Source organism: Leuresthes tenuis, unplaced genomic scaffold (genome assembly GCF_036924035.1).
Source record: "Leuresthes tenuis unplaced genomic scaffold, fLeuTen1.0.hap1 SCAF_10, whole genome shotgun sequence".
NCBI classification, from domain to species: Eukaryota; Metazoa; Chordata; class Actinopteri; order Atheriniformes; family Atherinopsidae; genus Leuresthes; species Leuresthes tenuis.
In genome coordinates, this window is record NW_027325364.1 from 11,523,538 (window position 1) to 11,549,879 (window position 26,342).

Here is a 26,342-nt window from a genome sequence, read left to right on the forward strand (position 1 = left end):
TCACAGCTGGCATGGGTTAAAACGTCTTTAAACTTGTAACATTGTATTAAGACTATTATTATTATCAAACCTAGTTATCATTGAGTTCAGCTCCATTTTTAGGCTTTTAATCATTTGTTTAAACCACAGGATGACATGATGTATTTCTGCTATTACTCTCACTCCAACACAATAGTCAATCCATAAGTTGTACATTCTATTCATCAATTTGTGAACAATTGCTATGAGAAGGTAACCTACTTTCCCTTTTGGGGGGACTAAAATGCTAATCAGGATTTATTTTAATGTCACTTGATACACAAGAAGTTCATAAGCTACAAATTAAAGTCCTCTTACAGTGAGACTTCCCTCACCCTGTCGTTAAAAATCGTCGTTAAATTATATCAATCAACAGAAAATATGGCAATAAAGTGCTAAAATACTCATAGAAAATATTTAATGTCTTCATGATTAGATACAAACTTGGCGTTGAGTCATTTGCCAGTTGTCAGCTCTAAAAAGAATGAGCCAAAGACTCCAACTTTAAAAAAAAAGACAGCACAGAAAGTTTACAATGGATATGGGCAGAAACCAGAAATCACTCAATACTGCGGGTGATCCTGTGCTTGAAAACACGAAGTGAACAGGCAGCATGTAGAAAGGTGCCATGGACAAACAGGATAGAATCTTTATGTAGAAGCAGCAGTCAGATGCCTCCACTGCGCCCAACTCTCCCTCAAGGTAATAAGATGGAATAAAGGCTTAATAGAGTGGTGATGCTTAATGGAGAGCAGCAACAGACACAGTGGTGGGTTCATGATCATATCAGTATAAAAGGTACTATGCTCATTTTCTCTGGACTGGAAACACGCTTAATGCATCTACTGACAACTGCAGCAGATGGATTTCAAAACAGACCCCGTCAGCTCCACTATTCAACTCCCCAAACATGATTTAAACAGCTGCGACTTCATGTTTGTTACCTGACAAACTGGCTAACTGGATTGAGTTAAAGCACTGAGCACAAGTAAAGAGCAGCACTTCAGGGGCCTTAATTCCTGCTCTGCTTGATGTTTCAGATAAGCCGGTTAATGCGAGGCCGAGCAGCTTTAGCATCTCTAACAATAACATGTTTTTCACACATACAAGGCAAAAGGGTGGAAAGCTCTCATTAGTCTCCTGCAAAACTACAACTGGAAAAAATATTTTCAAACATTACACAGTCAACAGAAATTACACCTATTACTTCAGCGTAAATCATCTCCATTAAAAATGTGATTGCATTTAAAGGAAAAACCAGCTTGCTGAGCATGGTGAATACATTCTTAAGTCTTATACACAGACAGCTGACTCACTAGTGCTCATCTCGGTCTGTAATTTAAATCTACAAATGAAGGACCAGTCTATTGTTGCAGATTTCATTCACACACAGTCACATGCTTTATATGTACTAAGTCCTCCTCCTGCCTCTTCCTCTGCCCCCTGCAGGCTGCAGGGTAGCTGTGGGGGGGGAGAGCACATACGTGCGGAAATCAAGTTTTTGCTGCAGGATCCCTGTGAGAATGAACTCAGCTGTGACGACGGGGAGGGAAGCAGACACGGCGGGGCCACACAGCCGCCAGTCCTCCTCGCAGGAAATCACTACGGTCTGAGGCTGACAGAGGGTCAGGTGACAGAAAAGAAAAGATTTAGGCAGGAGCGATGGCAACGGGATGACAGAGCGCTGTAGTTTTAACGTGAGACAAGAGAGGAGCTCTGAGCTCAAATGGCACCTTATGAGACGAAGGCATCTTTGGTAGAAAGGTCGCTCCACTGGAGGAAATGATGTCTCTCATGTGAACGGGCTCTGGCTTTACAGACTTTGTGACATGGATCTCATAACCCTGAAAGAAAGACAGACGTAACAACAATGTTGTGAAAAATATGATTAGCCTCTATTATTATTCAGGCTCTGTAAGAGAGAACGAGGGAATCGATAAAAAGCTCCCGGGACTGGAATTTGGTCAGGTGCATACCCTAATTTTAGCTGGGCGTCAGTATTATATGTTCAATGAAGCGATCGTTTTACAGCTTTGACGAGAAAGTACAGTCATGGAAACACAATACATCAAACATAATGATTACATAAACAGTAGATGTCAAACTACTTCCCACAAGCTAAAGATGGATGCAAACTATCAACACCCCAGCTGAGGTAAGGAGTCTTCGTTAAAGGCAGCTGTAACATCTGGTAAAGACTAGAAACGATTCAAACATTCCCATCACGACTCTCTTTTTTCCTCTCAACCGCCTCTGTGCTGTCACAAAAAGAAAACAACCCTCTACACTTAATGCTGACGCACCATCAACCTCTCACTCAGACAGAAACGTGAAAGTAGAGATAAACAGGATGTACCTGTAGGAGAGGCTGAGTGCTTGCAGTCCTCAGAGAATCCTGCAGGCGGAAACTGAACTTCTTCTCCTGCTCTGGATCAGTAACAACAAATGCGCTGGGAGAAAGGAAGCTCCCAGCTTTACCACTCTGAAACACGGACAGTAGAGTGGAGTACATGTGTACGTGAGCAAACCATGTGTGTACATTTTGTGTTAATTCATCTGACAATATAAGTCAGCGTCAAGTTGTCTTGCTCCAAGCTCCATCATACAATAAATATCTCATAGCTTGATGTCTTCCCAGCAGAGCACTTCGCTCTCAGACTGCAGGTTTACTTGTGGTTCCTAGAGTTTCTGAAAGTAAACTGGTTCAGTTTGGGTTTCCCTCCCTACCTTTACCATCAGGTTTAAAACGGTCCCTTTTCCTCCCACCGCTGCTTGGTGCAAGCTCAGGATGGGCGACTGAATCGAAGGGAAGTCTCAATCCAATCTGTTGGCTTCCTCAGCTAAGCAACTTTTTTTTTTTAACTGGCATGGTATGAATAAGACGAATTAGGATTTTAATTAATGTGACTTGATTGGACTATGATTGCAATACAATGAGTTGGAGGAAACTGGCTTAAATTGGATCTTAAATCTGTATCTTGAAGCCCTTTGAGATGACATCTGTTGTGATTTGGTGCTTTATAAAAAAAATTAAAAAACTCAATTAAATTTAATTGAATTTTCCAGCTGCTGCTATAGAAACTAACCTTTTCAAGCCAGTCTGTTGTGACAACTGGGATACCTTTGGCCACCGCACACAGGAATTTGACCGTCCTTCGCACCTTATCGGTCACAAGACAGTTCATGTCTGCAACGCCTTTAGCCATGCTGCCTCCTAAACGAGCCAGCACTCGTTCCCCTTCTTCATCCACCACCCCTGTGAACAGCACCTGGGAAAATGACAGAGACGGTGGAAAATGAGCACACTGAAAGCTATGTGCTTATCATTTATTTGACTACAGTAAACGAGTGTTGATTCAAGAAGAGCGACAGCAAGAGAAAAGAAAGCACTTCAATCAAACCGAAAACAACAGGAGTAAGAAATGAGAACAAGATAATATTACAGGGGAAAAAAAGAATAACCAAACATTTTAATTAAAATGGAAAGAAAAAAAGGTGGGGAAAACAGAACAAATTTGCGTGTTTAGAGAAATGCTTATTTGCTTCCAGAAATGTTGCTGTGTCTAGTTTTGCTGGTGTGCTTTACGCCTCAGCACCTCCAAAGACTTTTGTTAATTATATATGGATTTCAAGTAAGAGAGTGCATTGTTTAGTGTAGCATAAAGAGTAGAAACAAGGGGAAGCAATGAAACTATCAGGAACAGACCAATCAGCACCTGTAAAACTCACTTATCTGTACAGTCTATGTGTTTTTCAACTTTTGCTTATCCCTGCTAACCATATCTAACCATATCTAACCATATCAAGCCTCAATCCCCACACTGAACAGACGGTTATAAGAGTAGCATCAATCGTCTCATCCAATTCCTTTTAAAAAAGAAAATCTCTACATTGCATTAAGATCAAATACCAACAATTAGCCCCCAGGTTTACACAGACAGACCTTGTAGGCCTGGCCTCCAGCTCGTACGCGACCGCTCGCCGCTGGGGAAGCGAAGGAGGAGCGAGGAGTTTTTGCCACGGGAGAGGAGCCTGCGGGTGTGTGTCGCTTCCGGGAAAAAACGCCGGTTGGCGTCTGTGGCTGCCAAACAGGAGAGGAAAAAGAAGAGGGAGGATGAAGAGAGCATCAGCTAAACAGTGCAGGCATAAAGACAGACAAGGACAAAGCATGAAACGCGCCAAGAATGTCTTATAATCAAATAACATTATAGCACGGCATCAAGGTAAGATGAAGAGAGGAAGGTTGCTGGGTGACCATTAAACCACTTAATTCATTAGTATATTAAGGGCTAGAGTACTCTTATTGAGAAAGTGGAGGAAACGGGCAGTCCATGATGTGGATGACAGTGCATTATGGTGATTGGAAAGGCTGACTAAGAGGATGTAAAGTACTACAGCACTGGGCCAAGGTAAAAGCCTTCCCTTACAAGAGCAGGGACTCCTGGACACCAATCATAAGCTCCTCACGTTCATTCTGTTTGACTCATCTGTCAGCCACCATACATTTCAATTCAGAATAAAACAACAACTTCAACTATAAATACATCAAATCCTCCAATGTACGATTCATATTTGAAGTCATTAGTCACCTCTGACGCCTCCACATTTGCATCCTGGTTCATGGAAGTCGCCGATGTCTGACCTCTGACTTTCTTCTTAGGAGTCTCCACCTCCATTTTCTCACCATCTTCCACTTCCTCTTCAGGAAAAGACTCTTTTGCGTTATTCTTTACCAGAGTGCTGGATGATCTACCTGTTCTCCTTACTCGGACAGCAGAGGGAATCTCTTCCTCTGCTGTTTGTGTTTTTTGTGCCCTTTCTTCTCCTTTGGCACTATCCACTCCAGTATTTGCCTCCATCTGACTCTTCCTTCCTTTTCTTTGTTTTCTAACAGCATCGCCTTCACTGACTGCAGGCCCCACAGTTTCAGTCTTTACTGCTTTTTGACCTCTGCCCCTGACATTCCTCTGAGGCAAATGTGACTTCTCATCAGCAAGTCCCTCTTCTTGATTTAACTGTCCCTCATCATTTGAAGCTGCAGGTTCAGATCCACTTGCATTGGCTCGCTGCCGCCCCCTACTGGTACCAGCTTGCTGAGAGTCTGCCCTCTCTTTCTCATCCTCATGGAGAGCCTCACTGGAGGACCCCTTCGTCCTCCGGCTCCTCCTGTCCCTCACTGTAGAACTCTGATGGCTCTCACTAACAACAGGATCAATGGTACCCAGGACAGGCTCTGTTTTCCTCCCTCTTCCTCGCTGCCTTCCTCCTCTTCCTCTGTTTTGAGTGTTCACACTGCAGCTGGAAATCTCAGAGCTAACAGAGTTTTCTGAATTTGGCCTGGAGAGGAGTTCCTGAGCGCGGTTATCGTTGCTGCTGTGCTCTGTTGGCTCAGCAGCCACCGTCATCCTTCGGCGGCTGCTTCTCACAGTGGTTGTCTTGGGTGTCTCACTGCTCCTCTTTGCTCCTCTCCCTCGGCCTCCTCGCTTGCTATCCTGGGTGTTGACACCTGGGATGGACATCTCTGAGCTGACCGAGTTGGAGGAGTTTGAGCGAGATCTGGTTCTACTTGCTGGGAAGTCATTGTTAGCTGGGGTTGAGTCTTGTTCCGGCTCTGCTGTGCTTTGGGCAGCGATCGTTCTTTTGGCTGCTCCTCGACCTCTTGCAGGAGCTTTGGGCTTCTCTTTTTCCTCCTCGTTCTCTTGTGATTCCTTTGAGTGTTTTTCTTTCTCCAGTTTCTCTCTTTCTTCTATTTCCCGCCTAGTTTGTTGTTCTTTCCTCTCCCTTGCAAGTCTCTCTTCTTGTTCCCTCTTTGCTGTTTCCAAACTTTCTTTTTGCTCCTGTTCCTTTCTTTTCCTTTCTAATCTTTCTTTCTCCTCTCTTTCCAACCTTTCCTTCACTTCCCTTTCTTCCTTCTCCTTATTTTCCCTCTCTACTCTCTCCAGCTCAATTTTCACTCTCTCAGCATCTTCAGCCTGCAGTCTTTCTTGTTCTGCAGTCTCCCTTCTCTCCTTCACAGCTTCTCTCTCTTGTTCTCTGAGCTCTGAAACAGCAATCTCTTCCAGTTTCTCGTCTTTTTGTTCCTTTATCGGACTCTTCCTTTCATTATCTTCATCATCATCTACCCCTTGTCTTGCATTTCTTCTCCCTCTTGTCTGCTTAACCGGCTTCATCTGCTCCTCAGTGGTATCATCATCAGACCGAGCTTTTCCTCTCCTTCCTCTTGTACTCGTCAGAGTTTTACTTTCCATTCTTGACCGTCTCTTTGGAGGTATGCAACACTGTGGCTCCTCTTCCCCTTCTCTTAATCTTGCCCTCGTCTCTCTTGACTTTGTAAGACTGACTCCACTAGTTTCAGGAGTTTTTGCTTTCAAGGGAGTTTCAGCTGTGCAGACTTCAGAATTTGAGAGTGGTTGAGTCTCCCCTTCTTCCAGATGGACCCGCTTTGCTTTTCTCTTTTGTGGACGTGAATGCGAGTCTTCACCATCACTTTCCTCATCTCTCACTTTTGACTGACTTTCAGAGACTTCAGTAGTAGTGAGGGCCTGCGTCTGTTGGCCTGACATTGAGTCTTTATCTTCACATGGAACCACCGGCTGCACTTCAACAGTAGAGAGTTCAGAATCTGTGAGCTTCTGCGTTTCATCTTCTTCAATATGAAGTTGTTTAGCTTTTCTTTTTTGTGGACCTGGAATTGAGTCCTCATCATCACTTTTCTTATCTTCACCTGTCAGTACTGAATGAATCTGAACACCAGAGACTTCAGGACTGATGAGCGGCTGAGTATGCCTCTCTTCAAGCTGCAGTGGCTTTGCTTTTCTTTTTTGAGGACATGGATTCATGTCATCTTTGTTTATTTGCTCACCCCCACATTCGCTCAAAGCCTGAGTTTCGGCTGCAGACACTTCAGAGTTAGCGAGTGACTGTGTTTCATCCTCAAATTGTAGCGGCTTTGCTTTTCTTTTTCGTGGGCCTGGCATTGAGTCTGTGTCCTCATCCTCACTTACAGCCATTGGTTGAGTTTCAGCAGTGCTGAGTTCAGAATTTGTGAGCTGCTGCGTCTCTTCTTCTTCAAGATGAAGCCGCTTCGCTTTTCTTTTTCGTGGGATCAGCATTGAATCTTCCTCATCACTTTCATCGTCTTCACAGAAAACCATTGGCTGAGTTTCAGCAAGTGAACAAGTTAGGGGCTGTGTCTGTTCTTCTTCCAGCTGCAGTGGCTTTGCCATTCTTTTTCGGGGACCTGGAAATGAGCCTTCATCATCGCCTTCCTCACTGTCACTTGCACATAAGGGCTGAGTTTCAGTTACAGACTGATCTTCAGTGAGGTGCTGTGGTTGTGCTGCCTTCCCATTGTCCTCCTTCTCTCTTCTTTCAGCCTGTGTTGTGGTCTTAACTGCTTGGACAGAACAAACAGGATTATTTGTTTCAGCCGTGGCAAGTGTTGATGAGGTGGGAGAACCTGAGGGCAGAGTCTCAATCACAGCTGCGTTTTGTCTCTCCTGTTCATCTGAATCATTTTCTGGATCACTGCAGTGCTCTGAAATGTAAGACTGTGTTGCTTCTAAAGCAAAATCTGCACAAGCTTCTTTTTCAGACACTTCTGAATCTCCGGCCAGCTCCTCATCCTCTCCATAGGCCTGAGTGGCTGACAGGTTGGAGTCATTCTCTGCAGAGGTTCTGTCTGCAGTTGATACGGCTACATATGCCTGAGTCTCTTCCAGCTTTACTCCCCTTTCCACACTGACAAAAGCCTGGGTGTTCTCCATGGCTAGAGCAGTGCCTTGACTTTGCAGGTGGCTGCTGTCAGACAATCCCAGCTGGAAAGAGCATCCTCTGCTGGTCTGCTCATCTATTTTGTCACCAGGGGACGCAACTGCAGAGGCTTTGGTTGGATCTGTGCGTGTCTGGCAATCTCTTGTCTGTAGAATGAAGGATTGTGTCTCAGCCACAAGAAAGTCGCTGTCCACCTGGCTGTCTGAGCAGGAAGACAATCCCACAGGCTCTGCAGCCAAGGGGACAAAAAGACAAAAGTAAGAAAATAAAGTAAGAAACTAAAAATCAAAAGAGTCTGAGCAGGGGCACGTTTACCACTGTGTTACGTCACTTCTTTTGAAAATCACTATAAAAGACCATTTGTTGTTTTGAAGCAGCGATTTTGGTTGGTATAGGAGTTTAGCTGCTCCATATATTAGGGCTTTTCTTTGCTACGTTACACTATTTGGCAAATGATTTTAAAGGGTTGGGTGACAGTTTTACAACAGAGTCATGAAGAACTTTTCCAATTATTGTGCCCCAGCCGCAACTTTCTTGTTTCTTTCTTAAACGTGTTGCTGGCATTAAATCCAATATCAGCTTATATTTAATGACTGATATACATTCAACAGATTCAACATTTGGCATATTGATTTGTGTATCTTTCTTTTTTTTGTTTATTTCACACACAGCATCCCATTGCTTGAGGAAACGGGCTTGCAGACAACCAGTACAAGAAGTACTTTACTCACGTCTAAATGCACCTGAAGAGGGGCTTATGAAAGCCTGAGTCTCCATCTCTTCCACTTCTTCTTCTGAAACCATCCAAAAGTGAAAAGCAAGACAATTTAAACATGGTTTCATTTCAGTTTAAAATGTTTAACAACATGCTTTAAGGAGATTTCAAACTATCTCCTCTAGCATCTCTTGATTCTTAAAGACTATGTTAAAGACTACTTCTTTTTATGTATTGTTGTAATTTTACTTCAGTCAAGTTTATTTTTTAAATTAGGATTTATTCATTTACTTAACAGTATCTGAAGCAAATACATATGGAAACTAACACTAAGACCAGCCTGTCCTTTGTCACATCTGTACTCTAAACATGGCGAGTATCCAGTTGTGTAATTGAATGATGTTTTCATGTCAATACTTTCTTTGTATATGATGCTGTTTGCGCGTTTACACTGAACTAGAATTAACTTAATAAAGACCTCACAATGATAAAATAGCAAATAATTGGAAATATAACTATTTAAAATGAATGTGTTGGAACTATTCAGCTGTAAAAGGATCTAATGATCCACCAGTAGTTCTTTAACAACACTCCTCTGTGCATTTGCTTTTCTGTGTCATACACAGTTATTATGTTTGCGGTTTGGACTGTTATCTGTATGTAAGATGCTATGTGAAAACATCACCTGGCTGCAGCCTAAACTCATGATATAAAAGTTCTCCTGTGAAGACAGACTGATTTATTACCTGATATCTGTGCAGGGATGGAACAGTTCTGCTGGTGGGGAACCAGCAACCTCAACGTATTTTCTCTTTGCAGGTCAGGAATGTGGTCCTCTTCCTCCTTATCCTCCACATCGGTGTCACTGTCCAGTCTGAAGTCAGCTGGATTGACCCTGTCTCCAGCGGGGGACACGATGGATTCATCCACATCTGTGTTTGCATCAGAATCTGACCTAAGAGCTTCTGACGTTGTACCAGGACATGCTGGCAAGTTTGAGACTGCAACAGGTACACCCAGAGGAGAATCATCCTTCTCGTCTGTGTCACTGTCCGACATAATGTCCAAATCAGCGCCTGCATCTGCAGTGGCGCATGATTTTGTGACAGGAGCAGGTGCCGAGGGTTCACCAATGACAGGGGCAGGGACAGCTTCATCGTCTGTGTCACTGTCTAGATGCAGGCTGTGAGGAGCGACCGGGGCACACTCCGGCACAATAAGCTTCATATCCAATTTGATGGGTGTTTCATCTTTTGTAGAGTTTTTGTTTACTGTTTCACAATTCCCCTCTACTTCCTCATCGACATCGGTGTCACTGTCCAAGTGGAAATCTCTCAGCTGCACTGAAGAAGCAGTGTCAGCTGTGTGTGCATCCTGGAATGATGTGTCTTTGGCGGCAGCATCTGACAAAGCAGCGTCGTCATCCACGTCAGTGTCACTGTCCATGGTGATGCCTTCAGGGTGAATAACGGAAGCAACGTGGGACGGTTTAGTGTCATTAGAGGAAGGAATCCTTTTAGGAGCTTTGTCTGAAACGTCAGCATCCTCATCAACATCTGTGTCACTGTCCATGTGAAAATGGACTGTGTTTGGGGGTTGATCAGTTTGTTGATTTGTATTCGAGCACAGAGGCCCAGCAGATGCCGCCTCTTCCTCCTCTAAATCCACATCAGTGTCGCTGTCCATGTTAAACGCAGGAATGGCATCTTTGGATGCTTCTGATGTAGACACAGGTGATTCACCTGTAAGACTGACGTTGCCTTCAGGTTTCACAGGTTGTTGACTTTCTTTAGAATTGGTTTCTCCTTGTACTTCTCTTTCTTCTTCCTTTAAACAGTTTCCCAGTATTGCAGGTGCCCTTTTTTTCTCCAGCTGCTGTCGGCCCACATCTAAATCCGTTTCCTCTGTGCTGAAACTGACATGTCTGTATGACCCGTTTCTGCTGGAGGAGGACGGAGTAATGGGACTTTCATCTTCACTGTAGGAAACAAGGTGACAGCCATAACATTTAAGAAGTGACAGCTGGAAACAACTGACACACACACACATGCAATTAAAAAACATATATACCTTTCAGGGACGATTTTGTCTGCAGGACTTAAGAAGGCGGAGCTGGGACAAGAGCTGGGGCTGGATTTATGGGAGTCGGAGTCAGACACTGGATACATAACAATAACAAGCTTGTGAACAACAGACACAAAACACATGGTTTGGTTTGATATATTTTAACATGATGTCCACATACCTAGGGCTTTCCTCCTTTTCTCTCCTCTTCCACCTCTTTCGCTGTCTGAATCAGAGTCAGATTGTGGGACCAATGTCCCCTGTGGCTGGGTTGGAGTTTGCTCAAAGGACAGACAACTCCCGCTAACAGGAGTCCTCTTTAACGACACCCTTGCCTTTGCACCGCCACTGACATATTTCTTGCTGCCAGTGCTCGTGTCACCCCATCCCTCTCCTAAAGCATCTGGCAACCTGACCTTTACTCCTGAATTTCTGCTCCCTGGAGTCCTCATGTCATCTTGAGAAAAGATTGAGTCTGCAGCGCAGCTCACATACTGGCACGGGATGTCTGCCACCACCAAACTGTCACCTTCACTAAGGGCATAGCGTACATTGGGAGTCAGTTTTAAGCGGCCTTTACGGGTCCCATTCATGCTCCCGAGATCCCAAACCAAGGCCTCCATGCCCACATCACCGTGACAACCTCTTCTCTTGTAGACAGAAATGCAGATGGTCGCATGCTGCTTGGACACTGAGGGTGCAGGAAAGGGCAGGGTGCAGGTGCTGGGGTCACGTCCCAGCACATTATCTCCCAAGAAGAGGGGCAAATCTGGGTGACAGAGAGTACTCCTCATAAGAAATACCTTTATTTAGGTCAAACAGACCATGCATAATAACTATATCATAGGAGAAATAACGACAATAGTGAGCCACTTACCGGTCTCTGGGATGTGTGGGTTTTTTAGGATGCACAGTTTAGCCATCGGTCGACCCTTATTTTGATTCTCCTCTTCATTTTCCTCCTCCTCTGACTCTAAGATTGAGTTACTGATCACCTGAGTAGCATCCATTCCTACTAAATGGTAGGAAAATTGACTCTTCAACGTAAATACTAATAAACGTCAGTTTAAACGGCAATAATAACTTCTAAATCCAACCACCGTTAGCTTGATTAACATAGCCCACCATGCCTAACTGATACTCGGTAACTCCATGCAGCTAACGTTAGCCTCAGTGGCTAATTATTTATCTATAGATTACAGTTAACTCAACGTTCATCGTGAGCACCAAGTTTGCTAAATGTTTTCAGATGTTTTCTCGCTAGCATGCAGTTCGTGGAATCAATAAAATCATCCTTAAGCAAAAAGTAAGCAACTTTTATTGAACGTGTTATGAACATCCTTGTCAAAATCACAGCAATCACACTTCCGGTCAACTTAAAAGATGCTAAATGTAACTTAACTGAAATGCAAACGTCGTTGTTTTACGTCAGACCAACCTTATTAGCCATCTTGTTTTTTATGTTATTGTCAATAAGGCATGGGATCTCTGTTTAAACATTATTTAAAACGATTTTTAGACAAATAAAGTCTCATGGCAGTTACTATGAAATCTATAAAGGAAGCAAGCGCGTGTAAACGGGTGACTTGACTGTTCAAATGTCCTCACATGTTTAATTGTGACTTTTAAAAAAAACTTGTTCTTCAAACAATCACCCTGAAATAATCTTCTAAAGAAAAGAACGTACTCTGATACGCACCTTAACTCGCCTTGCTTTGCAGTGGACATAAACAAAAATACAAATACATCTCCTGGGAAGAGTTAACCACGCCCACAGGAAGTGTCATGACTTCTAGCGATTGGCTAAAAAAACTTATCATTCAAACTGAAATCTGTTACCATTGGATATTTAAGCGTACTCGTTCTAAAAAAAGCCTCTGATTGGCCTAAAGCTCTTCTTAAGTTTGTGTTCATACATTCATTCTCGCGCCATGAACGCATTCAGGAAAAAAACTTGCTATATTATATCAACGCCTGTCTTGATTAATAAAAGAGTAACAGAAGGCCTTCTCACGATAGGAATATATCCCCTCAGTTGTCAGTGCAGTTAGTTTGTGAACGCTTCATTGCGATCTTTGACCTAAGGCTTCACTTATAAAAAATAGTCTCTCCAGCAGTCTTTTATGGGAATATGCATTGACAAAGGTCATCTTTCAATATAGGAACCTCAATGTGCTTCTTACTTAGATTTCTTGAAAAAGTCGCAATGTTGGAGTAGTTAAATTATTTTAGTCTTGTGTTTCATATTCCTAAAGTAAGATGTTTAATCACATTACTATATTCAAACACTAGAGGCTTTGTGGGTTACATATGCATCTGTTCCTGGATGCCTGTGCCACCAACAATAAGTCCCACTTGTGCTTTGAGTCCTACTTCTGTACATCAAGTAAACATGTTGCCTAAATTATGACCTTATCTGTATTTCAGATGAAGATATAATTCTAACTTATCTAAGTCTATTTTAGTTTTTTTTTAAATATATTTTTCAGTTTTATTTTTGTTGCTTCTTTTGTTAAATGTTTTATTCTGCTCATGTTCCTCTGTCATTGTGTTCTGATGTATTGTGTGAAGCACTTTAAATTGCCTTGTAGCTGAAAGGTGCTATACAAATAAACTTGCCTTGCCTAAGATACAATAAAATGACTCAGTGATCAATAGAGAAAGCCTTCAGGAGCTATTGTGAAACATTACAGAAACACAAATCCACCAGCATTTATTCAGTTTTACTAATTTCCCCAAAACCTAAAGCATTCTTGCTGGTTCATAAAAACTGGCATTTTCCTGAGCTAACAAACACTCTGCTATATAATTATGTGAAAAATCCATCAGGGTGCAAACATCATATGGCGCAGAGAGGTTTGACTCTCTCCCGACATCAGCATAGTTGTGGAAAATTCAACCTTTAATATCAAACTTAATATTTGGAGTGTGACTGAAAATTCATGGGTGCAAGTTTTATTATACAAATGAGACTCAAACAGGTTTCCTTTGACAACTTTATTTGTATTAAATGACAGGGAATATCTACTGTAAGCTAAAGTTTAACTCTAACAATGCTCTTGACACTATCTTGGTTTTGTGGTTACTTGTGGTTTTTTCCTTTCATGGTTTTGTTTTGGCATTTATTTCTTGATCTTCACAGTTTGATCTTCAAGCATCATCTTCAGCCTCCTCCTCAAATTCACCCTCCTCCTCAGCAGTGGCATCCTGGTACTGCTGGTACTCAGACACCAGGTCATTCATGTTGCTCTCTGCCTCAGTGAACTCCATCTCATCCATACCTTCACCTGTGTACCAATGCAAGAAGGCCTTACGCCGGAACATGGCTGTAAACTGCTCAGAGATGCGCTTAAACAGCTCCTGGATGGCTGTGCTGTTACCAATGAAAGTGACAGCCATCTTAAGACCACGGGGTGGAATGTCACAAACGGCGGTCTTAACGTTGTTGGGGATCCATTCAACGAAGTAGCTGCTGTTTTTGTTCTGCACGTTCAGCATCTGTTCGTCAACCTCCTTCATGGACATGCGGCCACGGAACACAGCTGCGACTGTCAGATAGCGGCCGTGACGAGGGTCGCATGCTGCCATCATATTCTTGGCATCGAACACTTGCTGGGTGAGCTCAGGAACTGTAAGGGCACGGTACTGCTGGCTGCCCCTGCTGGTCAGGGGAGCGAAGCCAGGCATGAAGAAGTGCAAACGGGGGAAAGGCACCATGTTGACAGCTAGTTTGCGGAGATCAGCGTTGAGCTGACCGGGGAACCTCAGGCAGGTGGTGACACCGCTCATGGTGGCGGACACCAGATGGTTAAGGTCTCCATAGGTGGGTGTGGTCAGTTTCAGAGTGCGGAAGCAAATGTCATACAGAGCCTCGTTGTCAATGCAGTAAGTTTCATCTGTGTTCTCAACAAGCTGATGGACTGACAGGGTGGCATTGTACGGCTCAACCACTGTGTCTGACACCTGTGAACACACACAGCCTTTATTCAGTTTCATGATCTAACCAGATGAACCTGTAGCAAAACAAACTAAAACTGAAACAAAACATTTCCATGAGCTCTCAAGTGGATAATTTACCTTGGGGGAAGGCACCACACTGAAGGTGTTCATGATACGGTCTGGGTACTCCTCGCGAATCTTGCTGATGAGCAGGGTTCCCATACCAGATCCCGTTCCACCGCCAAGAGAATGAGTGAGCTGGAAGCCCTGCAGGCAGTCGCAGCTCTCAGACTCCTTACGGACCACATCCAGGACTGAGTCCACCAACTCAGCCCCCTCTGTGTAGTGACCCTTGGCCCAATTGTTACCAGCACCGCTTTGACCTGCGAGAATGATGGGATATCAATGTAAGCTATTCTTTTCTCTTGTTCATAAGAGCTTTTATTCATACTGTAACATGAGTCTTTATTGCACCCACCAAATACAAAGTTGTCAGGTCTGAAGATCTGCCCAAAGGGTCCAGACCTCACGGAGTCCATGGTACCAGGCTCCAAATCCACGAGAATGGCCCGAGGCACGTATTTACCTCCTACATGAGAAAGAGAATAAGAGAGGAAAGGAAAAAATAAAGAGAGGAAAGCAGAGAGAAAACATACAAGTACTGCACCGAAAAACAATCAAGAATAAAATGTGAAAAAGTCCATGCATGACAGGACACAACAGAATGTAGTATGTTCATTACATTTGAATGAAATGGTCATACAACATAACTTCATCTGTGCTTACATCTGCTTTAAATAGCTCTTACCTGTGGCCTCATTATAGTACACACTGATCCTGTCCAGCTGCAGGTCACTGTCTCCGTGGTAAGTCCCTGTGGGATCAATGCCGTGCTCATCGCTGATTACTTCCCAGAACTGCAGACACAAAATGGAAGATATCACATGACAGATACTTGCAAAGAAGGAACGCATCTAGCCATAAGCCACGTAGTTTATGGGACTGGGAACTTAAAATGAGGAAAACAGCAGTGGGTTTACATTTTTGTATTTTGATGGATAATGCAGAATGCAGGATTTTCCCCTTTTCAGCAAACCCCATCTTTACTCGTTTCCTGCAGTGCAGCTGTGAATATTTCAATAGTTGCCAACTGATGACTTTGCAAAAAGAACTTCTTTCATATGTAAAATGCAAGGAGGTAGCACAAAAGAGCTACACATCACTCCCCAGGCCAAAGTGAAAATAAACTTAATTTGCAGGCAGTCACACTACGCTGCTGACACAGAGCGTCTCCTCGTCTGTATTCAAGTCATGTTCACTCTTTAAAGGCCGCACAGATCTTTAAGGGTGTGTTTGTATCAAATCCAGTCCCATAGTGCAGGCTATCATTTGCATGCTCATATTTTTCTTGTTTTATCCAACTTAGACATTTCTTTGCAATGCAGCCTGTGATGTTTTTTTTGCAAACAGCAGCATTAGGAGGATTAACAGTAATCTGGATTAGCTGGCTTTTTGCAGACAAATACTCAAGAGATTGGGAGTCAACTGCGGACCACAGATCATGACATTTAAAACGGAGCATGTCAAACAAAAATGACCTTAATACGAGGGCGAACACAGCTCAGCAGCACAATAAATGCCGCTGAGCTGTAACACTGAAGCTAAAAAGACTGAGATATTGATGGATGGTTGACAGTGACGCCATAGAAGGCTATCAGAAAAGACTGAGAATCAAAGTGAAAGAATGAGGACAATAAGCAGGAAAGTGATGCCACACCCTGACCCAATTCACTACAATGCAGCTGTTCAGCATTTCTGTCAATCATATTCACTGGCCATCTGAAGTAATGAGCCCTGAGGGAACGGAAGCGAACAGGGTTCGTCCTTGCCAGGCCACCAGTTGTTATTTTAACATCATATTAGGCAGAAAATTAAGTACAAACAAAGGAATGGAAATGTGCTCTATTACATATAACTGTCCATTTACGACAAAGTCTATGATAAGCATTATAAAAGTCTATAAAAAGCATGTTAAAAGTCTATAATAAGCATATATTGTGCACATTTGCCACAATAATCCTACCAAGATATTACCAACTCTTGCTAATTAAGTCAATTGAGGACCCAATGACTTCACCCACTGTGCATCAGCTGTTTCCTCCATTCCTCCCCCACCCTACTCCTAATTTGGTTAGGGTTAGGGTGGAAAGACATTGATTACAAAGAAAGGCCCAGCTTTCCAGGACATGACCACCTCTGCCAGTAGAGCATCATGACAGTAATGATGAATCCTCTGACATATGTGCCATTGTCAGTGTTGTCTGTAGATTTTAATAGCAGGTTATGCGGTTCTTACTGAATATATGCTGTGTGTGGCAAATGATCAGTTATAAAATCAAAGAAGACAGTAAGACAGTGATAATGATGGTCCACAAAGACCTATTGTTGCAGACTGCAATTGTTGGTGTAGGTCTGGGTGTGTGTTGTATTGATTCATTGTAGGCTCTATTGACATTATGTAGATTTGCTCTTGTGGATATGTAAAAATGTTTAAAATGTAAGGAAATTATTTACAATTTTAAAAGAAACATTAAATGAGATCATTCTAATTGTGAAAGCATAGAAGAGATTTTAAGTCAACCTTTGTTAAAGGGAGGAATTACTTTTTCTTTACCAATTATTCACGCCACACCCTTCCACAGCTCCTCTGCTTTCTCAACAACTTCAACTGCAGTCTGCCTCTACAGCCTGCAGAATTATAATCTAATCGATGTGGGCAATTGATCCATCAGACATCTGGGAGGTGGAAAAAAATAGCCAGGCCTGTCATGCCAGCTCAGGGGTCTCATTGTCTGAAATACCAGTCATATCTGCCTGTGCAAGACAAAGAAAGACTCAGGGGCCAAGACAAATGAAGAATAGACAGAGTTTTACCCCCTTTCTTTCAGTTTTTTCCTCAGACAATGTCTTGAGGTCAGCTGAATGCATAGTGTTGGGACGCAGACACGCCCGGTGTGAACAAAACCCGTCGAGACACAAGAGCCCCCGTTATACCGTTATGTCTATGCACAGTCCGCCGCTCCACACCCACCCACCAGTTACCGCAGTGAGGATTGAATCAAGATTCAATCAAAAACCACAAAGACTGCGCTATGATTTACAATGTATTTGATCAAATAAGCATTTTTGATTTATTTTTTATTGTATATGTCCTTTGTCCTCATATATCATCAGCTGAAATAATGTGTTTTAAGCCTCTAAGAAATCTGTAATGTCAGTAATAAAAGTATCCTTTCTAAAAGAAAAGTGACACACATTCCTAATATATCATCATCTTACCTTGGCACCAATCTGGTTACCGCACTGACCGGCCTGGATGTGCACAATTTCCCTCATTATGGATGCGGAAGTTTAACAGCGAAGAGTTAAAGGACGGTACCAGATGAGCACGAGGAGCCGAGTGCAGCCTTGTAGGAGCGTGCCGGACAAAGGATTTATAACGTTGGAGGGTTTCCAGAACGAGGATGGGGCCGGGCGGGGGGCGTGTCACACACCCAGACCCAGCTGCTGCACACGTTGATTGGCTTAGAGGACCGACTGGGGGGAGGAGCGACCCTGCTGCAGATCTGGGAGAAGAAATTAAGGGGAGAGATTGACCAGAATTTTACCAGCTGGTGTCCAGAAATACCCAGTAAGATGCATTACAGCTGTTTTCATTGCCTCAGCTATGACTAATCATCGCTATGTTCATCTCTACAGAGGAAACAGATGGCAAAAAATTCAATGTGTAGCTGGGACAAAATGGGGTCAGTCTGCTCAGACCCCACTCACGCCCCTCAAGTTGCTGTGGCACTTCATCAAAAGGGGTGTTGAGAAAAAAATCGTATGACGAGGCTGGGAATAAATCATATCAGACTAACTCCTCATCTGCAAATGGACCGTGTATTTACATGCATATTCACTAAGAATAGACGATGTCAAACTATAACAGTGGGATGTGAGAGTGGAAAGCCAGGTCTCTGCTAATGATTATCTTCAGACAGCGTGGAAAACAGGAACAAATCCAGGCTGTAACAAAAACACATTACAATTTCAAGAGAGGATTTCAGCAAATAAATTAAACTCTACAGCTGTTCATTTGCAAAAATCTTCTCCAAATTCCAAATTCTTGATTTATCATGCAATGTACCTCTATAAAGTCTGGCGGTGCACATGTATGGCAATTTTACTTGACATAAGCTAAAATGTATTTGGTTACTACGAATTGTGTTGGTTTATTTTGTTCCTCAGTTATTCACAAAAAACGCTGTATACATTTCTACGTTATCCGAGATGAGTAATCCTAATATTAACCTAGGGGGAAAAAAAGAAAAGAAAACGCGATTGCAAACCTGCTATTTATTTGTTTTAAGCTTTTGTTTTCTCTCAATATGTGTCCTTGTTTCAATAGCATACATTCCCTGCACAAATAAAGAGGAGACATTATTATGTAAGTATTCGGGTCAGACATTGGGAGGATGGTAGATTTTGCTTAGTCAGCGGGTGACTGATGCCTTGGGCCTTTCAGAGAGATCAAAGTCAGTACAAGTCAACATTTTTCATACCACCTCAAACAGCTTAAATAAGGTATCTTAGAAAATTACATTCGGTGGACACAGCTGAAATGCAGAAACCCAGTCTAATTATAAGCAATATGACATTAGTGTGCTTATAAAAAGAGTTATGCAATAAGACTGGTGGAAGCATGGTTTATGTTGTCAAATGCGGGGTGGTGATGCACAGATGACATGGCAATGGTGAGGTTACGGTTATTATATCCACCACTAGATGGCGGTAGACATATTACACTGATGTAATAAGGATGGGCGTGGACATCAAGCCCCCACCACCCCACCCTCTCTCTCTCTCTACACGGACATTTTTGCAATTCCAACTGTCGGCCAACGACTTAAACAACCTGACCGTAGCAACAGGAAACCAACCTCAAGTTATTCTAAAAAGGTTTGTGCTTATTTTACTGACTGGATATTGGGTAGATAGATGAGAACAGTCGGTACGATGTGTTAAATCGCGAAGTTGTAAACGCTCTCGATTGCTTTTTTTTTCCCCTTTTCCTACAGGCGTAGTGAGAGACCTCTATCACGGTACCTTTTAACTGCTAGCTTACGGTGTAACGGTTGCCATTGAGTTAGCTTTTTTTTAGCGTATAGCTGTACATCTAACATTTAAGGTTTGCCGTTATTATTTTAGTTTAGATGTGATTTGTTTTGATGAAAATCAACATGGAAGAAAGGCTGTGAGGATTATTGGTTGAGGGAGGAGCCGCGAGGTTCTCGCCCACATAAACCTGGCTGCAATGATTGACGCTGACACGTGACAGCTGTAGTTTATGTGTTATCGACATGAATTTAAATTTTAATCATGATTTTTTTAAGGCAGTCAACTAAAAAATAGTGTTAGATGCAGTACTAGTAACATTGATTTGAAGAAATAACGCAGTAGGTTCACTGAATGTTTTGTTTTGAGATGCCTCCTTTTAATTAAACTTTGTGCTTTCACCGCACTTCATTTTAGGGGGAATTAATTGTGCTCCATCTTCCTTTACATGTGTTTTAAAGCCCATGGCTCTTGTTACTTTTAAAGATGAGGCTTTTTTACAACACATCAGGAATACTGCAAGCTTTTTGTCAAATAATTAGATGTTGAACCAGTTGTTCGGAGACCAAAAAAGTGGCTTTTTGCCTCCTAATCTCCACATCTCAGAGGAGTTGATAACAACACCACTATACCAAATAGTCTTCTTTTTTTTTTTAACCCCTTGACACTAATCATATGGTATTATTTCAGAAATGTAAAAAACGATCCAATATCTCACAATAAAAATCAAGCATTAGAAGTAAAATGAAATTAAACCAGATTTGAAAATGAAAACTTTCTTCTCTCATTTATCTGTTTTTCATCAGGAATCAAGATGTTTTACACATGCGGACCCAACGAAGCCATGGTGGTGTCTGGTAATGGATGCATGATTGTTTATTACAATAAAACAGGAAGTTTAGAAAAACTGAATATTCCTAAGGGTAATGAAACACCCCAGAGTTGTACAGGTCACGGCAGACATCTTATTCGTCTTACTGGTGAAATTTGATGTACAATAAACAGGAAATAGTGTGTCCTGTGAGTATTATGTCATGTGTTAAGGTGAATGGGCAACACGCACTGTCAGTTAGGAGCAAACAAAGAATTTTCCATCTTGCTATAATATGTTGTCATGAATGAAGTGGATCAGTCACAGTGTTGTAATATGGGGTTGCAAGTCTAACTCGACCTATTTGCTCTACACGTAGGCAGTTGTATTACTGACAGTGAGTGTGATGTTTATGTTATGCGTTCCTCCTCTTTCTCTCCAGGCTTTGGCCGCTCTCCACCACTTATGATTGCTGGTGGAAGAGTGTTCGTCTTTCCCTGTATTCAGCAGCTCCAGAGGTGAACCCATTCTCCAACTTTATTTCTATCTTATTTTGTGCATAACATGATAACATGATAGCTGTGCTGTTCAGTGTGTTTGTTTCATGAAAGAGCCAGCATCTCTAATTTGAAGGGCTAACAAGTAAATGCGTGCTGTAACAATCATTGGATCGCTTTTCTTGGCTTCCACGATGTTGCTTCTGCTCTGCTTTGTCTTTTTTCCTCTCTCATCCATGCTATCCCCTCTGTTATTCCCAGAATTACACTGAACACCCTGACTTTAAATGTGAAGAGTGACAAAGTGTACACTCGCCACGGTGTGCCTATCTCTGTCACTGGCATTGCACAGGTACGCTCTAACAACTGTGTGGCTGAAATGCCTTTTAGGTTTTTACAGAATTGCCCTAAAAATCAGTGCACATTCAGACAAGGTGAATTTGAGTTGACTGAAAATTATTTGTAGGGATTCTAGACCACAGGGGAAGTGGTCAGCCTCCTTTGAAAATCAGCATCTGTAAAGAAATTGGCTAATGTTATTATTTGTTAATGGAGGTTTCTTGTTTTTGATAAAGAATGTCTGTAGTAGCACACAGACATTTTACCATTAAATTAGATGTTATATATGCTACATTTTCCCTGTTTTGAATTATTGTCATTATCATGTTCCACTTATAATATATATATTTTTTTAATTCCAGGTGAAGATCCAGGGCCAAAACAAGGAAATGTTGGCCACCGCCTGTCAGATGTTTATGGGCAAGTCTCAGAGTGAGATTGCTCAGATTGCTCTGGAGACACTGGAGGGACATCAGAGAGCCATCATCGCCCATTTGACTGTAGAGGTCTGTGTTGTAACATCCACAAATGTGTTTTTTAGCTTGATCTTTCCTGCACAAGATGGTTCAGTGGATGTTCTGATTATGTGTTGTACGGTTTGCAGTAACTGTGATGTGAAGATGTATCGGTCTTGCTTTGTGTGCAGGAGATCTACCAGGACCGCAAGAAGTTCTCTGAACAGGTCTTTAAAGTGGCCTCCTCTGACCTGGTCAACATGGGCATTGGAGTTGTCAGCTACACGCTCAAAGATGTTCATGATGATCAGGTACGTTATCTGTCCTATCGAGACGTCGGTTTGATTCAAGTACAGTACAAATGACAAAACCCATGTGGAGCAGCACACCAAAGCCCGGAGAGCAGCAGATATCTGTTGTATGACTCTGAGTCATCGTATTGCATGAAAGCTTTTAGTGCTGGATGCTTTCCTTTATGACAGTAATTTTCTTAAGTGATTGATATCGACTGTCTCTAACTCAGCTGACTCCCAGCCTCCATTTCAAGCAGAGATAAATTAGGCCTAAGTGCTTCTGTGGTAACCAGACCACCTCTTGTTTTGGTTGGTCTAATGTACTACCTTCCTCTTTACTACTCAAACCGGGTTGCTTCACTTTGGGAGTCAGTGACACATTTTGTTCTGTCCTCCACACATCTTCATATCACTGCTGGAGCATTTAGTCTGTCTAGTTGGAGGAGTCACATTCTGTTGGGCAAGGTCACCGAGGCTTATTTCTGTGCTAATGTAATTAGCAGGTCAGTCCCCTTGTAGTAACCCAACTCCAGCATTTAATTTCCACACCATGTCTCCTCTGGCGCTTACCTCACGAGGGGATCTGTGCTGTTGTTACCCACAGTGAAAATTCTAACTGAGGATTTGTTGTTGGTTCTCACGGTTTCCCTCGCTTTCTGTGCCCCCCGCAGGACTACCTTCACTCACTGGGTAAAGCCCGAACTGCCCAAGTGCAGAAAGATGCCAGGATTGGAGAAGCTCAGTACAAACGTGATTCTGTTATGAGGGTGAATGAATATAAAAATGAAACAAAACAGAAGTCTGTATTTCAAAAACAAAGAGAAGGACATGTTGAAAAGAAGGACCTAATTTTCTGTTTCTGTCCTGCTCCTGTCGGTTTACAGGAGGCCAATGCAATGCAAGAGAAGGTGTCCGCCCAGTACAAGAATGAGATTGAAATGGCAAAAGCCCAGAGAGACTACGAGCTGAAGAAAGCCGCATATGATGCTGAGGTCAACTCCAAGAAGGCGGAGTCAGAAATGGCCTACCAGCTACAGGTGAGGTTGTGGCGTGTGTGATGGGTTTTCAGTTTTTGTTACACTATTGATCATTTTAATTTGCCTGGTCAGCTTGCAGATGGTTTGAGTAACTGTGTTTAAAAATCCACGTCGTCAGGTGGCCAAGACCAAGCAGCGTATTGAGGAGGAGACGATGCAGGTTCAGGTTGTGGAGCGCACTCAGCAGATTACTCTGCAGGAGCAGGAGATCATCCGCAAAGAGAAGGAGCTGGAGGCAAAAATCAAGAAGCCCGCAGAGGCTGAGAAATACCGACTGGAGAAGTTGGCTGAGGCGCAGCGGTACGTACCAGAGCTCAGTCTCACTTCTGTTGTGTAGTTCTGATATGAGATGGATGACTGGTTCTCTTCTGTCCTGCAGCCTGCAGCTCATCATGGAGGCTGAGGCCGAGGCCGAGTCCATCAGGGTGAGAGCTGCCTCGTCTCCCTACTTCTGATACGGTTTTCGTTGTGTCGCACTGATCTCCGCTTTTACTGTGCTCTTAACTGGGCTGTTCATCTCGTTCATGCAGATGAAGGGCGAAGCAGAGGCTTTTGCTCTGGAGGCCAAGGGCCGTGCTGAGGCCGAGCAGATGGCCAAAAAGGCTGACGCCTTCAAGCAGTACAAGGAGGGAGCCATGGTGGACATGCTGCTGGAGAAGCTGCCACTGGTCAGTTTGAAATAATGACGATGCTGAACTGCATGAACACGTTCGCCTAAAATACAGTTTTGGGACATTAATCCACAACCTTTTTCCTTTTGTCATAACTGCAAGACATCAATATTAATTTAATTAACTCAGCTGGATGTAATTAATCAAATTAAGTCTTGTTCCCGTTTAAATTATAGCCTTAAAGCCATTTGTAAGTCTCTTGCTTTCCCTAACTGTAGTTTTGAGGACTCTAGTATCACACTCTGGTTTTAGTTTTTTTTCAGTTCAGGAACACATTGTTGAGAAAAATAAAATCTCCCGTTGCTCTTTTGCCCTTTAAACCCAACGGCGTTTTGTCGCTTTCCGGCTTAAACAGTTTGAACTCTCCCGTTGTTTCTGCAGATGGCAGAAGAGATCAGCAAGCCGCTGTCTGAGGCCCAGAAGGTCACCATGGTCTCCAGCGGCGGCTCAGAGGTGGGAGCGGCCAAACTCGCCGGAGAGGTACTTGACATCATGACCCGGTTGCCGGCGGCAGTGGAGAAGCTCACTGGAGTCGACATCTCGCAGGTACGCTGGAGTATGTGAGTGACGGATAACGTCCCCGACTGAACAAACTACAGGTGTTGATTATGGTCAATTTCTCCCAGGTTTCTGGAAAGGTCACCCGAGTTCATTAAGAAGAATCAGAGTTTTAAGGTAATCGTCAGAAGAGTCGACCACATCCAGACCGAGAGCTCCACGTCTTGTACTTATGCCTTTAACCACTGTGTTGACTCAGCGCCGCCATAGTCCTGTTTCACCGTGTGTGTGTGTGCATGCATGTGTTTCACTTGGGCTCCTCCTCCATGTATAAAGGTTGAGAGTTTTCTTCCCCCTTCATGTGGTTTTCATTTCTGTTCCTAATCTGTGCTCTCTGCTGTCAGTCACCACAAACACGGCTGCACGGAAACAACAACCAACGAGCCTCTTTTCCTTGTTGTATGAGACAAAAGAGACAGCCCTCTTTAGCTCAGAGTTCAACTATGAGCTCCCGTCTTTGTGATGTTATACTTGGGTTTTCTGTATGCAAATTTTGACTTGATTTGGTGTGACCGTCCTCACTATCCGTGCAAAGGAAGTGGGTCACCAAGCCGCCTCTTTTAAAGAGGAGATTTTACACCCGTAGTTCAGCTTTTTCTGTGCCTTTCAATACATGAAATAATGCAAAGCAAATTCAGGTAGCTCCGCTCGAGTCTGCTGCTACACATACATGACACACTGAAATCATTACCATATATGTCCAACTGTCCCTTTAACATTCATTGTAAAGGATTTAGGGGAAATGCAGTATAATATCCAGGACTGTGTTTTTAATGGTGCTCCGAGTCCTCTTCCACTTCTTGTGCTACAGATAAACCAGATCCCATGATTTTAACTGGCTTCATAGCTGACTCGGGGTGCTTGCAAGGGAAGAGGAAAGTGAGAGATATTTAGCTGGCTGCAGTGTGCAACTTTTCCACTAATGTCACTAAATTCTGTTCACTGCTCCTTTCATCACGGTGGTGCAAGCTGTCAGTCTGAGGAGTCTCAAACTCTTTTTCTTAAATGCGAAAGATTAAAAGCTGTCCACATCATAGATTTGGCCTACAGATTTAGCTCTTTTATCACACAATCACTTTCTTTTCTTGTGTGTGTGGAGATACTGTTACCGTCGTCCTCATTTTCCTTTACTAAGCTTTTATGTCTGATTTCTTGTTGAAGGGGGTTGTGTTTAGTGACTACATTGGCTGTCATCAGAAGAAGCGGTTTGTGCTGCAAATGAAAGGATTTTCTTTGTCTAAAATGATGAGGGAGGAAGTGGTTGATGGGAACAAGTCATGCGGTTTTCCTGTTTAATGTAACTGAAGTATCTTTATGGTGGAAAGAGCAATGTTGAAGTTTCTTTGCAGCAATGCCATAGTCTTGGATTTTTATGTTATCAGTAAAGGAGGACCATCACTATATAACTAACTTACTAACCATCTTGCTCGAGTCTAAAATCACGAGACGGATTTTGTCCCCCCCCCCCCTTCTGTTGTACTGATTTTCTTTGTTAATGAGATGCTGATTATTTTGAGCTATTGGCTGATTTTTGCTCTCGTGAAGCTGCACTTGTAGTTGTAGGACATGTAATAGGAACAGAGTACCTCTAGTGAATAGTTTTGTGTTCTTTTTCAGACTATCCAAAGTTTTCAATCTGCTAAGCCTTATGCATTTTGTTACCGCCAAGTGCCTGGTTAAAACTCCTATAATCAAGCTGACTTCTGCAGTCGAACACGTTAGAAACTCCGTCAGGGAAAACTTCCTCATGCCCAGTTACTCTCAAGCCATTAGGTCGTCCTTAGCGACGGCTGTAGATGAAATCCAAACTAGTCTGAACCTCTTTTATACGTTCTTGTGACAAATATTTGAAAAACATTTGTTGCATGACTTCTTTTTGTTAATATAGAGTTGCTCCTATGTAGTGTGAAGGTGCTCGAATCAAATATTGGAAATGTATCTGTAGTAAACTGATAATAAAAATGTTTTATTAACTGAAAACCCCTTTTGATCTGCTTTTTTTTGCTGTCAGCTCA

The 26,342-nt window shown here is 42.8% G+C and overlaps 3 protein-coding genes across 4 annotated transcripts; 1 reads left to right on the top strand and 2 right to left on the bottom strand.

The window, feature by feature from the left end:
- Window positions 1-380: 380 nt before the first annotated feature.
- Window positions 381-12,298, bottom strand: mdc1 (mediator of DNA damage checkpoint 1). Of its 2 annotated transcripts, XM_072393965.1 has the most exons (12): window positions 12,270-12,298; window positions 11,448-11,585; window positions 10,752-11,339; window positions 10,577-10,664; window positions 9,253-10,484; window positions 8,523-8,585; window positions 4,608-8,020; window positions 3,962-4,099; window positions 3,105-3,287; window positions 2,375-2,500; window positions 1,752-1,862; window positions 381-1,633 (listed from the first exon to the last, which is right to left on the bottom strand). In XM_072393965.1, exons 2-12 carry the CDS (start codon window positions 11,578-11,580, stop codon window positions 1,430-1,432), a joined length of 6,279 nt encoding a protein of 2,092 aa, XP_072250066.1. In that variant the 5' UTR covers window positions 11,581-11,585; window positions 12,270-12,298; the 3' UTR covers window positions 381-1,429. The 2 variants fall into 2 exon arrangements, with proteins under 2 accessions (XP_072250066.1, XP_072250065.1); XM_072393964.1 differs by lacking the exon at window positions 12,270-12,298 and having other exon boundaries at window positions 11,448-11,856.
- Window positions 12,299-13,552: 1,254 nt separating this feature from the next.
- Window positions 13,553-18,004, bottom strand: tubb5 (tubulin, beta 5). The gene is made up of 5 exons (XM_072393966.1): window positions 17,849-18,004; window positions 15,318-15,426; window positions 14,988-15,098; window positions 14,648-14,892; window positions 13,553-14,533 (listed from the first exon to the last, which is right to left on the bottom strand). The coding sequence occupies exons 1-5, from the start codon at window positions 17,903-17,905 to the stop codon at window positions 13,721-13,723; spliced, it is 1,335 nt and encodes a 444-aa protein (XP_072250067.1). The 5' UTR covers window positions 17,906-18,004; the 3' UTR covers window positions 13,553-13,720.
- Window positions 18,005-19,400: 1,396 nt separating this feature from the next.
- On the top strand, window positions 19,401-26,307 carry flot1b (flotillin 1b). The gene is made up of 13 exons (XM_072393970.1): window positions 19,401-19,510; window positions 20,473-20,523; window positions 20,920-20,995; window positions 21,236-21,326; window positions 21,676-21,819; window positions 21,960-22,079; window positions 22,733-22,828; window positions 22,946-23,098; window positions 23,217-23,398; window positions 23,478-23,523; window positions 23,629-23,766; window positions 24,151-24,315; window positions 24,396-26,307. The coding sequence occupies exons 2-13, from the start codon at window positions 20,481-20,483 to the stop codon at window positions 24,423-24,425; spliced, it is 1,284 nt and encodes a 427-aa protein (XP_072250071.1). The 5' UTR covers window positions 19,401-19,510; window positions 20,473-20,480; the 3' UTR covers window positions 24,426-26,307.
- The last annotated feature ends 35 nt before the right edge of the window (window positions 26,308-26,342 follow it).

Coding starts and splice junctions, on each gene's coding strand:
- mdc1 (XM_072393965.1), bottom strand. CDS start 11,580: ATGGATGCTACTCAGGTGATCAGTAACTCAATCTTAGAGTCAGAGGAG. Junction 8,021..8,522: donor CTCTTCAGGTGCATTTAGAC/GTGAGTAAAGTA, acceptor CCTTGGCTGCAG/AGCCTGTGGGATTGTCTTCC. Junction 1,863..2,374: donor GCACTCAGCCTCTCCTACAG/GTACATCCTGTT, acceptor TCTTTCTTTCAG/GGTTATGAGATCCATGTCAC.
- flot1b (XM_072393970.1), top strand. CDS start 20,481: ATGTTTTACACATGCGGACCCAACGAAGCCATGGTGGTGTCTG. Junction 22,829..22,945: donor AACGTGATTCTGTTATGAGG/GTGAATGAATAT, acceptor GTCGGTTTACAG/GAGGCCAATGCAATGCAAGA. Junction 24,316..24,395: donor CTGGAGTCGACATCTCGCAG/GTACGCTGGAGT, acceptor AATTTCTCCCAG/GTTTCTGGAAAGGTCACCCG.
- tubb5 (XM_072393966.1), bottom strand. CDS start 17,905: ATGAGGGAAATTGTGCACATCCAGGCCGGTCAGTGCGGTAACCAGATT. Junction 14,893..14,987: donor ACCTGACAACTTTGTATTTG/GTGGGTGCAATA, acceptor TCATTCTCGCAG/GTCAAAGCGGTGCTGGTAAC. Junction 14,534..14,647: donor GTGTGGTGCCTTCCCCCAAG/GTAAATTATCCA, acceptor GTGTGTTCACAG/GTGTCAGACACAGTGGTTGA.